Source organism: Pinus tabuliformis, chromosome 8, assembly GCF_031772625.1.
Source record: "Pinus tabuliformis cultivar Carrire ecotype Pingquan chromosome 8, CPIR1, whole genome shotgun sequence".
Taxonomy (NCBI): Eukaryota; Viridiplantae; Streptophyta; class Pinopsida; order Pinales; family Pinaceae; genus Pinus; species Pinus tabuliformis.
The window spans coordinates 115,057,628-115,071,737 of record NC_142294.1 but is presented as its reverse complement, the minus strand read 5'-3'; the positions used below and the strand labels follow the sequence as shown (position 1 = coordinate 115,071,737).

Genomic DNA, 14,110 nt, shown 5'->3' with positions numbered 1-14,110 from the left:
GAAGAATGCTTTTCTAGAATTCTAGGAAGTTGTTGCTTTCATTTCAGTTGGGGTTGAAGATTAAAGAATTTATTAGAAAAGCGTTCGGTGGTTTTTGACCTGGAGGGGGTTTCCACCTAAAATTCTTTTGCCTACTGTGTTCTTTTATTTACTATTATTATTGCATAAACATTAATAATAATTGAAGATTAACTAATGCTCTGAAAAGATTTAAAAGTGCTAATTGCTAAGGAATACTGATTCACCCCCCCCCTCTTAGTATTTCCAACATAGTTTACCGTCCCAGAGGTAGAGGCAGAGGGAGAGGAAGGGGCTGTGGTAGAGAGGACGAGCCTGAGCATTTTTCAAACACAAAGTTTGAGAACGCTAGAGATTTCATTGGGGGAAATGGTGGTGATGAGCAACCAAGATAGGGTGGGCATGACCCACTATTGGAGGAGCTGGTAAGGTCGAACTAACAGATGATGGGAATGATGAGGCAAATGATGGAATTGCAACTGCAAAATATGCATGGTGGGTCGCAAGGAGGAACCAATGAGGGAGAAGGTGGTTCCCGAACTGGAGAGGGGAGCCATATACATCAACGCACAAATGAACAATCCACTCACATATACGACCAGACTCATAGACCCACCATGCCTCGCTTCACTGAGGATTCAAATCATGAGAGAGGGGCTGATGCATTCACTAAGTTGATTAGGTCCTTTGTTGATGGAGTTTATGAGTATGAGGTGTTGGATCCTAGGGTCAGGAGGATCGTCACTTCTGTAGATTATTGCCATCTGAAGGAGAAGTACAGGCCAGGGGTTGGAACTTCATCTAGAGGAAGGCAACAGTATTAGAGTTGGGATACTTAGAGGTTGGCCGGGAAGGTGACACTACCCAGTTTTGATTGGTCAGCCAAGAGTTCAGTGAGGGCATGGGTTCAAAAATTAGATACATATCTTAATCTGAACCCTATGAGGGAGACTAATGCCATCAGATTTGCCACGGTACATTTGGAGGGGGATGCACAATAGTTGTGGTATCATGGGTTGATCACATGACAGCTGGTGGAGAGGTTTGACAGGACGGCCCCGTAGCTGCACTTCAGGGAGCTGGCTAACTTGAAGAAGACATGCAACACAAATGCTTATATAGTTGAGTTTCTGAGAATGGTGGTGATGGTCTCAGACATTTCTGAGGTGAGGTTGATTATGATGTTTATAGAGGGGTTGGCAGAGCCACTACGAGGATGGGTGTGAGCATACATGCTAGTATCATTGCAGGATGCCATTAGCCAAGCATGGGACATGCTAAACATTGTTCCAAAGACAAGAGCTCCAACACCTACTAGACCCAATTTTCCTCAAAAGGGAAAAGGCACCAGACCTACTTAGAAGGAGTGGTCAGGGAGGGGACAACTAGATGATGAGACTAGGGGGGATCTCCGTAGGAGGAAATTGTGTTTCACTTACCATGTGTCGTGGGCACTAGGGAATCAATGTGCTAAGGGAATTGCCCACTACATAGAGGTATTCTTGGATAGTGAGCTAGAGGAGGAGGATGTAGAGAAGGAGGTAGATACAAGAGATTGTGGACCTCAGGACATGGGAGGAGGTGGCCCACTAGTACTACCCCCACTTGGTGGAGGGGCATTCTTACCTACTCGAGGGGTTATTGCTTCACTTCGAGGAGTTTCGAAGTACTTGACATTACGGATGAATGGCACGATACAAGGCAACATGTGTCAGTATTGGTGGACAGTGGGGCTACCTACAATTTATAGATGCGCAGTTGATTGAGCGTATTGATTTGGGGTAGCATCGGATGTGCTCTAGCCATGAAAATTGGTGGAGAGGCTAAAGCACATGAGATCTCCAAGATCCAGAAATGGTTTGGGTAGAAAATTGCACAAGAGACAATAATTTCGATTTCTCTATGTTGGTTTCGAGACTGAAAGAAGAAGTGGCTTGTGTGACCAGCTCTGCATCATTAGAGGTATGGTATATAGATAGTGGGGCCTCTTGGCTTACGACAGGAATCCGGGAATGTTTCTCAGATTATTAGGAGGAGAGGATGCATTTCCAGATCAACATGGGGAATAAGGCAAAGTGTACTCCAGTAGGGAAGGGTACCATAGTTTTCCAAATAGAAATGGGAGAGCGGTTCCATGCTAACAATGCGCTGCATGTACCAGGATCGGGGATGAACTCACTTTTCGTGTCGCAACTTCTAGGCGAAGGCTATGACATTTTCTTCATCAAGGAGAAAGTATACGTCAAACGCCCGAGCTGGAAAAAGAAAGTGCAGATCGGGATTAGAAGTGACAGGTTGTAGAAACTACAACTAGAATCATCAATGGCACTAATAGGCAGTCATGGAGACAAGGATTTGAACGAACTATGGCACAAAACAATGGGACATTTTCACCATGGGGCTCTGAGAATTCTCAGGAACACTGTAACAAGAGTCCCGAATCTTAGTACAAAATGAGATGTTGTATGTAGAGGATGTGCTCTGGGAAAGTATGCCAAAGCAGCATTTCCTAGAAGTAAAAATAGGGCCAAGAGTGTACTAGGATTGATACACTCAGATATCTGCAGACCTATGTCCACTAAAGCTCTTAGTGGTGCCGAGTACTTCGTCACCTTCATTGATGACCACTCAAGGAAAACTTGGATTTATTTTCTGAAAACCAAGGACGAGGTTTTCTGTCGATTCAAAGAGTTCAAGGCTCTGGTGGAGAATCTGACTGGGAAGAAAATAAAAGTTTTGTGCTCAGATAATGGTGGAGAGTATGTTGATAAGGACTTCACTAATTTTTGCGCTAAGGAGGGCATCAGAAGAGAGTGTATAGCTCCTTACAATCCAGAGCAGAATGGAGTAGCATAAAAGAAGAATAGGACTATCATAGAAGTAGCTAGGGCCATGATGTATGATCAGGATATGCCAAAATTCCTATGGGCAGAAGCATGCAACACGATACTCTACGTTCAAAATAGAACTCCTCATCGGGCATTAGGAAAGATTACTCCAAAGAAAGTCTTCACAGGGAAGACACCTAAAGTCAGTCATTTCAGGATATTTGGGAGCTTAGCATATTGCCACATACTTGAGGTAAAGAGGAAGAAGCTGGATCAAACCACAGAGAAAGGATATCTGGTGGGATATAGCGAGAACGCTAAGGCATGCAGAGTCTATCTTCCAGGGAGCAGGAAGGTAGTAGTTCGACGAGATGTGAAGTTCATGGAGGACATAGCTTTCAGAAAATCTCGAGAAATGCCTTCCGAGGAGAAGTCAAAAGAGGAGACGTTGGGCAAACCTCTTCAACCAACGAAAGTAAAGAATTCTTCCTTGGATCAGGAAGAATCATAGGAGGAGGAGGACGTAACAGAAGCACCTGCTGGAAGAGGAAGAACGAGCAGGGAACTTCATTAGATTCTGCAAGATGTAGAGGATTTCATTGGTGCATGAAGGAATAATAAGGGGGAGCGAAAACAGCCAGATAGATATTAGGCATTAGTATATACTGAGGGAGACCAGTCAGTTCGATTTCTGGAGCGGGGTTAGCTAAAAAATTCGAACTAGTGGTCTGGTGAGTAGCAAGAGGCAATTGGTACGGAGCAGAGAGTCAAAAACAACACAAGAGGATCAACGCAGAGGTTAGAGAGGCAAACGCAGAGGCAACAGAACTACACAGTCACTGGAGAGCCTGTGTGGGTGACGCAAAGAGGCAGGAGTTGACGCAGAGGTTCTGGGAGCTACGCAGAGGCCAGCAAGCTTGACACTGAGACTAGGAGAATTGTTGGAGAATTTTCTCTGTTGGGTAAGCCAGTTTGGCACCTAGTTGTATTGAAGAATTGCTGAATAATAAAAATCCTCCTCTGTTGCACCGATTTTCTCGCATTGGGTTTTTCCGGGGACAATTGTCCAGAAATATCTGTGTTTATGTGTTTGAATCTTGTGCATGTATTTGTTTCTGTATTATGGTGTGATATCTGCAGCAGAATTTATTTTAATGTTTACTGAAGGGGTTTTGTAAATAACTTATTGGGAAATAAGTAGGTAAAATAAATTAGTTGCTGCCGTGATAGAATTTTCACAGAGCGGAGAGGCATTTAGATGAAGTCCTTTGAGGGGTTTTCATTGTTGGTGTTGGGAGATAGGACCATGCAATGTACTAGATACATTTCCAGTTTGACTGTGACAATGGGGAACTACATGATGACAAATCACTTCTTTGTAGTTGACGTTCTCGACACCCATGTGGTGATGGGAGTTTAGTGGTTGTATTCTCTCAGACGAGTCACTACAGATTGGAAGAAGTTAGAGATGGAGTTCATGGTCCCGAATGGGACACTAGTATTGCTGAGGGGTATGCACTTATATCCACCTCAGAGAGTGGCAGCGCATAGGATGGAGGTCGATTTGAGGCATGGTGATATAGCTTCGGTTGTAGAGTTGACGATTTCTGAGACAGGGAGGCCAACGCAGCAGACACATCCAGACATATTGGCTCTTTTGGAGAAGCATCAGGTAGTATTTGGAGGGATCCCACCAAGCCGACCACTAGAGAGAGGGTTTGAGCACACCATTGAGTTGGAGGGGCTGGATGTAGTCATTACCACTCCCTACAGGCATCCCAAGGCGTATCAGGATGAGATTGAGATGGCGATATGGAAGCTGCTAAGGTTGGGGCACATTAGGCCTAGTTCTAGTCCCTTCGCTTCTAGTTGTACTGGTGAAGAAGAAGGATGGGATCCTTCGCATGTGCATATAGAGTATAGGACCCTCAACAAGAAGACATTGAAGAACAGGTACTCGATTCCGTGCATCGATGAGCTGATGGATGAGTTTAGAGGAGCTAAGTACTTCTCTAAGATAGATTTGCGCTCAGGATACCACCAAATTCGGGTGAGGGAACAGGACATCCCGAAGACTGTTTTCCGTTGCCACTATGCACATTTCGAGTTCTTGGTGATGTCGTTTGGGCTAACCAATGCAATGGTCACATTCTCGTCTTGCATGAACCATGTGTTCCGCAAGCAGCTGCGTAGATATGTTTTGGTGTTTTTCGATGATATCTTGATATGCAGTAGGACATGGGAGGAGCACCTCCAACGCTTGGAGGAGGTACGACACATTTTGGAGGAGCAACAATTTGTATGCTAAGATGTCCAAGTTTGAGTTTGGGCTAACGAAGATGCTGTATTTTGGACGTGATTGGGGAAGATGGAATATGAGTGCACCTGGAGAAGATCAAGGCCATCTTGGATTGGCCTACTCCTAGGAATGTGATAGAGTTATGGGGATTCGTTGGCATCTACACATATTATAGGAGATTTATGAAGGGGCTTTCCTAGTTGGCAGCACTCCTCACGGACCTGACGAAGAAGGGAGCATTCGAGTGGATATAAGTTGCTAAGGAGGCCTTTGAGTGTGATGAGTAGCTGTCCTATTTTGGCCTTACCTGACTTTTCCCAACGAGTTGTTCTAGAGTGCAATGCATCTGGAGAGGGTATTGGAGCAGTTCTGAGTCTTCTGACATAGGCAAACCACCCAATAACATTTGAGAGCTGGAAACTATAGCCACATGAGAGGTTGTACTCCATTTATGATAACTTATAAGGAGATGTTGGTAGTTATGTATGTGTTGGCTAAGTTCCAATAGTACTTGGTGGGAAATAAGTTTAAGGTGAAGAGTCAAGACTAACGACAATAGTCTTCAATTTTTTCTTGGAGTAGCAGAGCCTTTAGGAGAGCCAACAATGGGTCAACAAGATCCAAGCATATGATTTTGAGATTGAGTATGTCAAGGGAAAGCATAACATAGTGGCTGATGCACTATCACAGAGGCCCGCGACACTCTCATTGATGGACATCACGTAGGATTGGAGAGGACAACTATTGGTGGAGTACTCCAAGGATTAGCAGGCATCTAAGATTAAGGATGGTACTGACGGGGATGATAGGTATTGGGTGATGGATGAGGTTATCTACTATAAGGACAAAATTTACTTGGTTCCAGGCTCATAGTTAAGGGAGAAGATCCCGCACGCAACACGTGACTCACCTTTGGCAGACCACCAAGGGTTCTACAAGACATACAAGACCCTTAGAGAACATTTCAGTCGGTGGGGTCTTAAGTAGGGTGTCCAGAGGCATGTTAGGGAGTGTGATGTTTTCCAAAGGAACAAGGGAGAGCATACTCATCTAACTGGTCTACCACAACCTCTTCCTATTCCCGAGAGGAAATGGGAGAGGATATCGATGGAGCTCATTACAGGGTTGCTAGTAGTTTAGGGGAGAGATTGCATCTATGTGGTGGTTGACATATTGACAAAATTCGCCCACTTGTTCGCCATTCCAGCGAGATATTCAACGTCATAGGTAGCATCAGATGTGCTCTAGTCACGAAAATTGGTGGAGAGGCTAAGGCATATGAGATCTCCAATACCCAGAAATGGTTTGGGCAGATTCTAAACAGTTTGAGAGATATTAAAATAATTAATATTTTTAATGGAGTCCCTAAGTCTAAACTTAGGGAAAATAAAATATTAATGTGAATTAATATAAGACTATGTTAGAATGGTCCAAAAGTCATAAACCAAGCAAGATGTAATCCTAGTCGTTGATTATGGACTTAATATCGGCCGTTGATTTGTCAACGATAAAAGTATAAGAGGAGGCTTGAGGGTTACTTAGAGAACACACCAAGAGATGAAGATTTCGACTTTCTGGGGCAGGTTTGCTGAGAAAGTTGACAGAGTGATCTAGAGTTGTAGCTAAGGTGCAGTGAATACAGAAGCAAAGAGGCAGAAATAGTGCCGGGAGGATCAGCGCAGCAGCCAGGAAAGCTGACGCAAAGGGCAGAAGACGAAATTGCTGGGAAAGCTGACACAAAGGGCAGAAGTCAGAACTACCGGGAAAGCTGATGTAGAGGGCAGAAGCCGGAACTGACGGGAAAGCTGACGCAAAGGGCAGAAGCCAGAACTGTCGGGAAAGCTCACGCAGAGGGCAGCAGCCGGAGCTACTCGGAACAATCGGAACTGCCGGGAAAGATGATGTAGAGGGCAGAAGCCGGAATTGTTGGGAACAACTAGAACTGCCAGGGAAGTTGACGCAAAGGGTAGAAGAGGCTGACACAGTCCCTAGAGGCTGACGCTGGGGTTTTTCGTGGGGCAGATTGGACCCGAGGAGCTGCTAGAGTGTTTATCTGGGGTTTCAGCTAGAGAATCTGTCTTCGAAGGAGAGGTACTACTGTCGAGATTTTTCTTTGTTGGGTGAGCTGGATTTGGCACCCAGATTGTATTCTGAAACTGCTTAATAAATCAAACCCTCTGATAGTTGCACCGGTTTTCCCGCATCGGGTTTTTCCGGGGACATTAGTCGAAAAACAACGGTGTCACTTGTGTGCTTGTTTGTAGTCCCTTCAGTTGATGATTTGTAATATGTTGAGCATGTACTTGTATTTATTTCCAGTATCTACATGGTAAATAAATTGTTAATTATCAGAACAAGTAGGAAGGAATAAATCAGAAAGTACATGGAGGGTTTCTAACTGTTAGACTTAGAAACTTCAACATGGTATCGGAGCGTGGTTGCAGATCACAGGAGAATTGAGGATATCAGCCAAGTAGAGCAACAACAACAGAAATCAGCTGTCCCAAGTGACAGAACTGATCCTTGCAGAAGGCGACAGAGGAAGGAGTGACGCAGAGGGACCGCGTCATCATTCTGGGCCAGAGAAAGACAACGCAGAGGCTAAGGGAGGCGGAATCATGCTCGTGCAGAGCCACGCAAAGGCTAGGAGGGCTGACGCATTTGGCTGGGGGAGCTGATTTACCGGTGCTGGGATTGCGTAGAGCCAAGTGACTCAATCCTTCAGTTGCTGGGGTATAGGAGGCTGTGGGTAAGTTGCAGAGTGAAGCTAGTGGGGTACTGTAGTCAGAACAGTACCTAACAGGGCAAGACGAAGGGGAGGGAGTTGTTGCCGAGGTGGATTTCTAGCCAAGGGATCCATATCAGTGGTGCAGTTGCACAGACGATGGGAGAGGGGCAACTTGACGGTTGGCAGAAGGATTTCCAGGGGGGAAATCGGGACTCAGAGGGAGTCTAGAAGAGAACTTCTAGACGGGAAGTAGAGCGACTCGTAGGAGTCGAACAGAGAACTTCCAGATGGGAAGTAGAGAGACTCAGCAGGAGTCGAACAAAGAAATTAAAGGCGGGAAGCAGCGCAAGGGGATCAGAATCAAGGAGGAGGAGGTGGATGCTGCCCTAGCATCTGAGGGAAAGCAGGAGAAATGTAAGAAGGACCTCTCCAAGGTCAAATGCTTCCACTGTGGGGAGCTAGGTCATTATGTGACCCAGTGTCCAAGGAAGAAGAGCAAGGGAGAGGCCTATGAGACCAAGGCTGCGCTAACAAGGGCAGAGAAGGAAGTGGAGACAGAGGATGACTGTGCCAAGAGTGCACACAAACCACTCGAGCAGAAGTGGGGAGACATCGAGTTGTAGTCAAACAGACTACAAGCGATGAGGGGCAGGATCCTCAAGGTACCCAACCTCTTGGATTAGACCTTGCTATGGAGCCCCGAAGAGTAGTGAAGCATAAAACTTCTGGATAAACAGAAATATATATAAAAATATTTTATTAATAAATGAATAGACAGATGATGATGTTTACAATGGGGTTTCCTGGCTTATATATCGCCATGGGCACCCTTTGGGAAAGGGCATGATCTTATGATCGTGCCCTTTCGTCTGGCTAAACCTAAATTTAAATAATAAACCTAAAATTAACTAATTTTTTACATAACATTGCCTTCCTCTCGAAAGAATGCTTTGTCCTCAAAGCATAAGTAACGACGGATGTTGTTGAAGAATGATTCATTCTCCCAGGAAGCGTCTTCTTGGGGTAAGTCCTTCCACTTGATCAGATATTCCAAGATGATCAAGGTCCCACATTTTAAAAGGTCTTGGATTAATCTTGCAATTTCCGTTTTTTGGTGATGTGGATATCGGTATGGCTTGATGTTGACAGGATCTGATCTTGCCTTGACTTCTATTGTATGCTCAATTTCCCTATTAGGCGGCCTCTTCATAGGTAGGTCTTGAATTACTTTTTCATGCTTCCGAATCAGATCTTGTATCCTTGGTGACTCTTCTCTAGTCATATTTGCAGATAACATTTCTAATTGGTGACATTGTATTGCATAAGCAGGTGCTCTTCTTCGACTCAGCTTCATCATCTGAGATGATGATACAACTTGATTTTCTGGTGCTCGGAATCCGTGTAGTTTGTACTTCTGACCTCCCCATTTGAATTTTATAAATTGTACTTGATGGTTGGCGGCATAAGTGCCTAAAGTTCATAGCCATTGGATACCTAGGACTACATCTACTCCTTCTAACGGTACCGTGAAGAATGGAGACTCTAGATTAAAGTCTTGAATCTACAAATTGACCTTATGGCATTTCCCTACCTTTTCAATCTTCTTACCATTAGCTACCATCACTTTCATGTTTGGTAAGGGAAATGAAAAAATATTGAGTCTCCTTGCCATGGTTGCATCTAAAAAATTGTGTGTGCTACCTGAGTCGATGAGAACCACTACGTTGTTCTTCTTTATGTGTCCTTTTAACTTTAAAGTCTGAGGTTATGATATACCTGTCATAGCTGATAATGACACTTGTGGAATACTTCCGTCATCTAATTTTGGTGAGAATTCTAGGGCGTCTTCTGTGTCTTCTATGTCATAATCCTCACTGTTTGAATCATTGGTTGCTTCACAATTATATAGGTTCTTTTGTTCTTTTCCTTTGGCACATCTATGTTTGGGGTCCCACTTCTCACCACAACGCTTACATTTACCCTCTTTTATCCTTTGCATTTCCACATTAGATTTTTCATCTTCACGACGATGTGGTGGAACATATCTTGTATTTTTTGCGTCCGCATACTGAGGTCTTCTTCGTCTTGAATATGTTTCTTCGGCTTTTGACCAAAATATTTGTTCGAATTTCTTTTCGGCTGTTTTTGCTTTTCGTCTTGCTACTTCTATTGATGAAATGTCATGCATCTCAAATTCTACTTGTAAATGGGTTTTAAGTCCCGAGATGTATGATTGAATTAAACGAGATTCTGATAACCCAGGTACTCGAGTTACTAAGGTCTCCCATTCTTGAGTGTATTCATCCACACTTCCTTTTTGTCGTAATTTGATGAGTTTTGAAAAGAACTCTTGTTCTTTTACACCTTGAAATCTCTTAAAAAAAGCATCTTTAAATTTTCTCCAGCTAATGACGTGTGTTGTTTTTTTCCACCACATATACCAGTTATATGCTTCTCCTTCCATTTTCATGGATGCATGTCTGAGCTTTTCGTCATCGTCAGTGATGTCATATATCTCAAAGTATTCTTCTGCTTTATTTATCCATGCAACATTGTTTTTTTCGTTTCCATCGAATTTAGGCATCTCAACCTTTGCCCTTCGCTGGTATGTTGCTAATGGTTGAGCGAAAAAAGGGTGTTGATTGGTAAAGTTATCCCAGAGTTGCTTGTTTGTAAAGGCTATGTTACTCGCTTCTTGGTGGGGTGTCGTTGATTTTTTTGGGGATTCAACTTTTTCATGAGTCTGTCGACTTTGTTGAATCTGACGAGATGTGTTCTTAATTCTCTTCACCTTCTTTTAGTAGTTGTTCGGGTGTACAATTCGACCTTTTACATAGAGTTTTCAGCATTGTTAAGACCTCTCTGATGCCTGCTTCTGTTTGAACATGGTAATTTTCCATTTTTATTTCTATTCGATTTGTCGTATCGTGAAGATTTTTGATTTCATCAGCTTGCTCCCCAAGCTTGATCTGGAATTCATTTAATCTTTTACTGACCTCGCTGTGGTTGCTATTTATCTTATGCTCCGCGTCCAACAATTTTTTTTGGAAATCCGCCATTGTCATTGTCGACATTGAGCGGGTTTGCGGGGGCGTGTATTTATTTGCCAGCTAAAATGTTTTTCCTCTCCTTTTTTTTTTTAGCAAAAATAAATTATATATATATATATATATATATATATATATATATATATATGTTAGTTATATATATCATATGTCACGTTATATATATATATATATTATATATATAATATATGTCACGTTATATATGAGTTATATATATTATATATAAAGTAGTGTTATATAACGTTACGTATTTTTCACGTTATATGTCACGTTATATTTAAGTCTTTGTTGACCGTCACGTTCGCTGGTGGGGTCACCTCCGGCAGCAAATGATACTTACAGCAGACCAAATTAATAGAATCGTGGTGGCAGAGCTCCCGCAGAGGTTACTCCACGCAGCCACAGGTCACCCTCACTGAACCACCGCAGAGATTTATTCCGCGCAGCCGCAGGTCCACCACACGGAACCACCGCAGCTGGTTTGTATGAGGTTTTGGTCACCCGGAACCAAGTGTGAGCCGCGGAACTGAGACCGTGTACGAAAAGAATGACAAACAGCGGAAATTTGAATAGGAATGAAGACAGGGACGTGGGTACGGACAACGTTGTGGTGGACGGGTTGCTGGGGAGAATTGTATGGTGGAAGAAAAATTGGCGTGAGCTGCAGAGATAGACTATGAGCACAGCGGAAGTGGGGGATAACTAACCCGCTCTGATACCAGATGAAGCATAAAACTTCTGGATAAACAGAAATATATATAAAAATATTTTATTAATAAATGAATAGACAAATGATGATGTTTACAATGGGGTTTCCTGGCTTATATATCGCCATGGGCACCCTTTGGGAAAGGGCATGATCTTATGATCGTGCCCTTTCGTCTGGCTAAGCCTAAATTTAAATAATAAACCTAAAATTAACTAATTTTTTACATAACAAGTAGAAGTACTGGCGGATGTCAATAGAGATGGATGCAGATGGAGTGACAGAGGGAGCTATAGTGCAGGATTCCCAGGACAATGTGAGGCTAGCAGGTTGCAATAGTGTGAGAGGCACGGGAGTGTTGTACTAGTGGAGGATGGCACAGAGGTGTGCAACGGTGCGAGAAACACAGAGTTGTTGCAGTAGCGCAGAGGTCAGAGAGGGAGCACTTGTCAGTGACAAAGGGAGCTTCAACATCAAAAGTGTTTCTAGCCTGACGGAGATGTCGGAGTTGGGAGATCAATTACTTTCTTCTCAGTAACTGTGTTGTACTGCAACAGTTAGCAGTGGTAGTGCTATGGGTAGCACGATGCAGCATGATGATAGGGGATGCAGTGCAGATGCAACAGTGGCAGTGGCAGGGCCATGGGCAGCAACACAGATGTAGAGGGAGTTGCAGTACGGATGCAACAGTGGCAGTGGCAGGGCCATGGGTAGCAGTAAAGGATGCAACAGTGCAAAGAATGTTGGGCAGCATGGTTAGCATCAGAACAAGGACCGATGCTAGATGATTAGGGTGATACTCAGTGAGGAGTATTGCTAGAGCACAGTCCTGGCTAAGAGGGAATGTTGATTTGGGGTAGCATCGGGATGTGCTCTAGCCACAAAAATTGGTGGAGAGGCTAAGGCATATGAGATCTCCAATACCCAGAAATGGTTTGGGCAGATTCTAAACAATTTGAGAGATATTAAAATAATTAATATTTTTAATGGAGTTCCTAAGTCTAAACATAGGGAAAATAAAATATTAATGTGAATTAATATAAAACTATGTTAGAATGGTCCAAAAGTCATGGATCAAGCCAGATCTAATCTTAGCCATTGATTATGGACTTAATCTCAGCCGTTGATTTGTGAATGAGAAAAGTATAAGAGGAGGCTTGAGGGTCACTTGGAGAACACACCAAGAGATCAAGATTTCGACTTTCTGGGGCTATGTTTGCTGAGAAAGTTGAGAGAGTGATTTGGAGTTGCAGCTGAGGGGCAGTGAATACAGAAGGAGAGAGGCAAAGATAGTTCCAGGAGGATCAGCGCAATAGCCGGGAAAGCTAACGCAGAGGGCAGATGCCGAAACTGCTGGGAACAATGGGAACTGCCAGGAAAGTTGACACAGAGGGCAGAAGCCGGAACTTCTGGGAACTGCGCGGAAAGTTGACGTAAAGGGCAGAAGCCGGAACTGCCGGGAAAGCTGACGCAGAGGGCAGAATCCAGAACTGCTGGGAAAGCTGACGTAGAGGGCAGAATCCAGAATTGCTGGGAACAACCGGAACTGCCGGGAACAACCAAAACTGCCGGGAATTGTCAGAATTGCCGAGAAAGCTGACCCAGAGGGCAAAAGCTGGAATTGTTGGGAATTGTTAGGAACTGCTGGGAACTACTGGGAATTGCTGAAACTGCCGAGAAAGTTGACGCAAAGGGTAGAAGAGGCTGACATAGTCCCTAGAGGCTGACGTTGGGGTTTTTCGTGGGGTAGATTGGAGCTGAGGAGTTGCGAGAGTGTTTATCGGGGTTTCAGTCAGAGCATCTGCTTCCGAAGGAGAGGTACTACTGCCGATATTTTTCTCTGTTGGGTGAGCGGGATTTGGCACCCAAATTGTATTCTGAAATTACTTAATAAATCAAACCCTTAGATAGTTGCACCGGTTTTCCCGCATTGGGTTTTTCCGGGGATATTAGTCCAAAAACAACATTGTCACTTGTGTGCTTGTTTCTATTTCCTTCAATTGATGATCTGTAATGTGTTGAGCATGTACTTGTATTTATTTTCAGTATTTACATGGTAAATAACTTGTTAATTATCAGAACAAGTAGAAAGGAATAAATGAGAAAGTACATGGAGGGTTTCTAACTGTTAGACTCAGAAACTTCAACAGGTTGCCTAAGACGATTGTTATTGACCAGGACAACAGGTTCATGGGAGGATTTTGGCAGGAGCTATTTTGCCTTGTGGGCATAAAGCTTACCCCAGTACAAGCTACCATCCCCAGCAAACAGAGATAGTAAATAAGTGGTTGGAGGGCTACCTGCGCAACTATGTGACTAGGCAGTAGAGAGCGTGGGTGAAGTGACCGCACGTCATGGAGTATTGCTACAACAACACTTATCATATGTCCATAGGTATGTCATGCTTCCGTTCTTTATATGGTTATGATGCACTAACTTTTGTTGATATGATCTTTCGAGATAGCA

At 43.7% G+C, this 14,110-nt stretch overlaps 1 protein-coding gene across 2 annotated transcripts in view; it reads left to right on the top strand.

Annotated features, from left to right (window-relative positions):
* The window catches only part of LOC149234392 (uncharacterized), a 404,784-nt gene that overhangs the window by 325,247 nt on the left and 65,427 nt on the right, over window positions 1-14,110 (top strand). The window contains exon 10 of one of the 2 annotated variants that reach the window (XM_089371823.1): window positions 13,823-13,960. The exons of the other annotated variant lie outside the window; for it this stretch is intronic. Coding sequence (XP_089227949.1) covers window positions 13,823-13,877 — 55 coding nt within the window. The 3' untranslated portion in view covers window positions 13,878-13,960. Of the gene's footprint in view, window positions 1-13,822; window positions 13,961-14,110 lie in introns of those variants that run through there. 2 annotated transcript variants of the gene reach the window in all.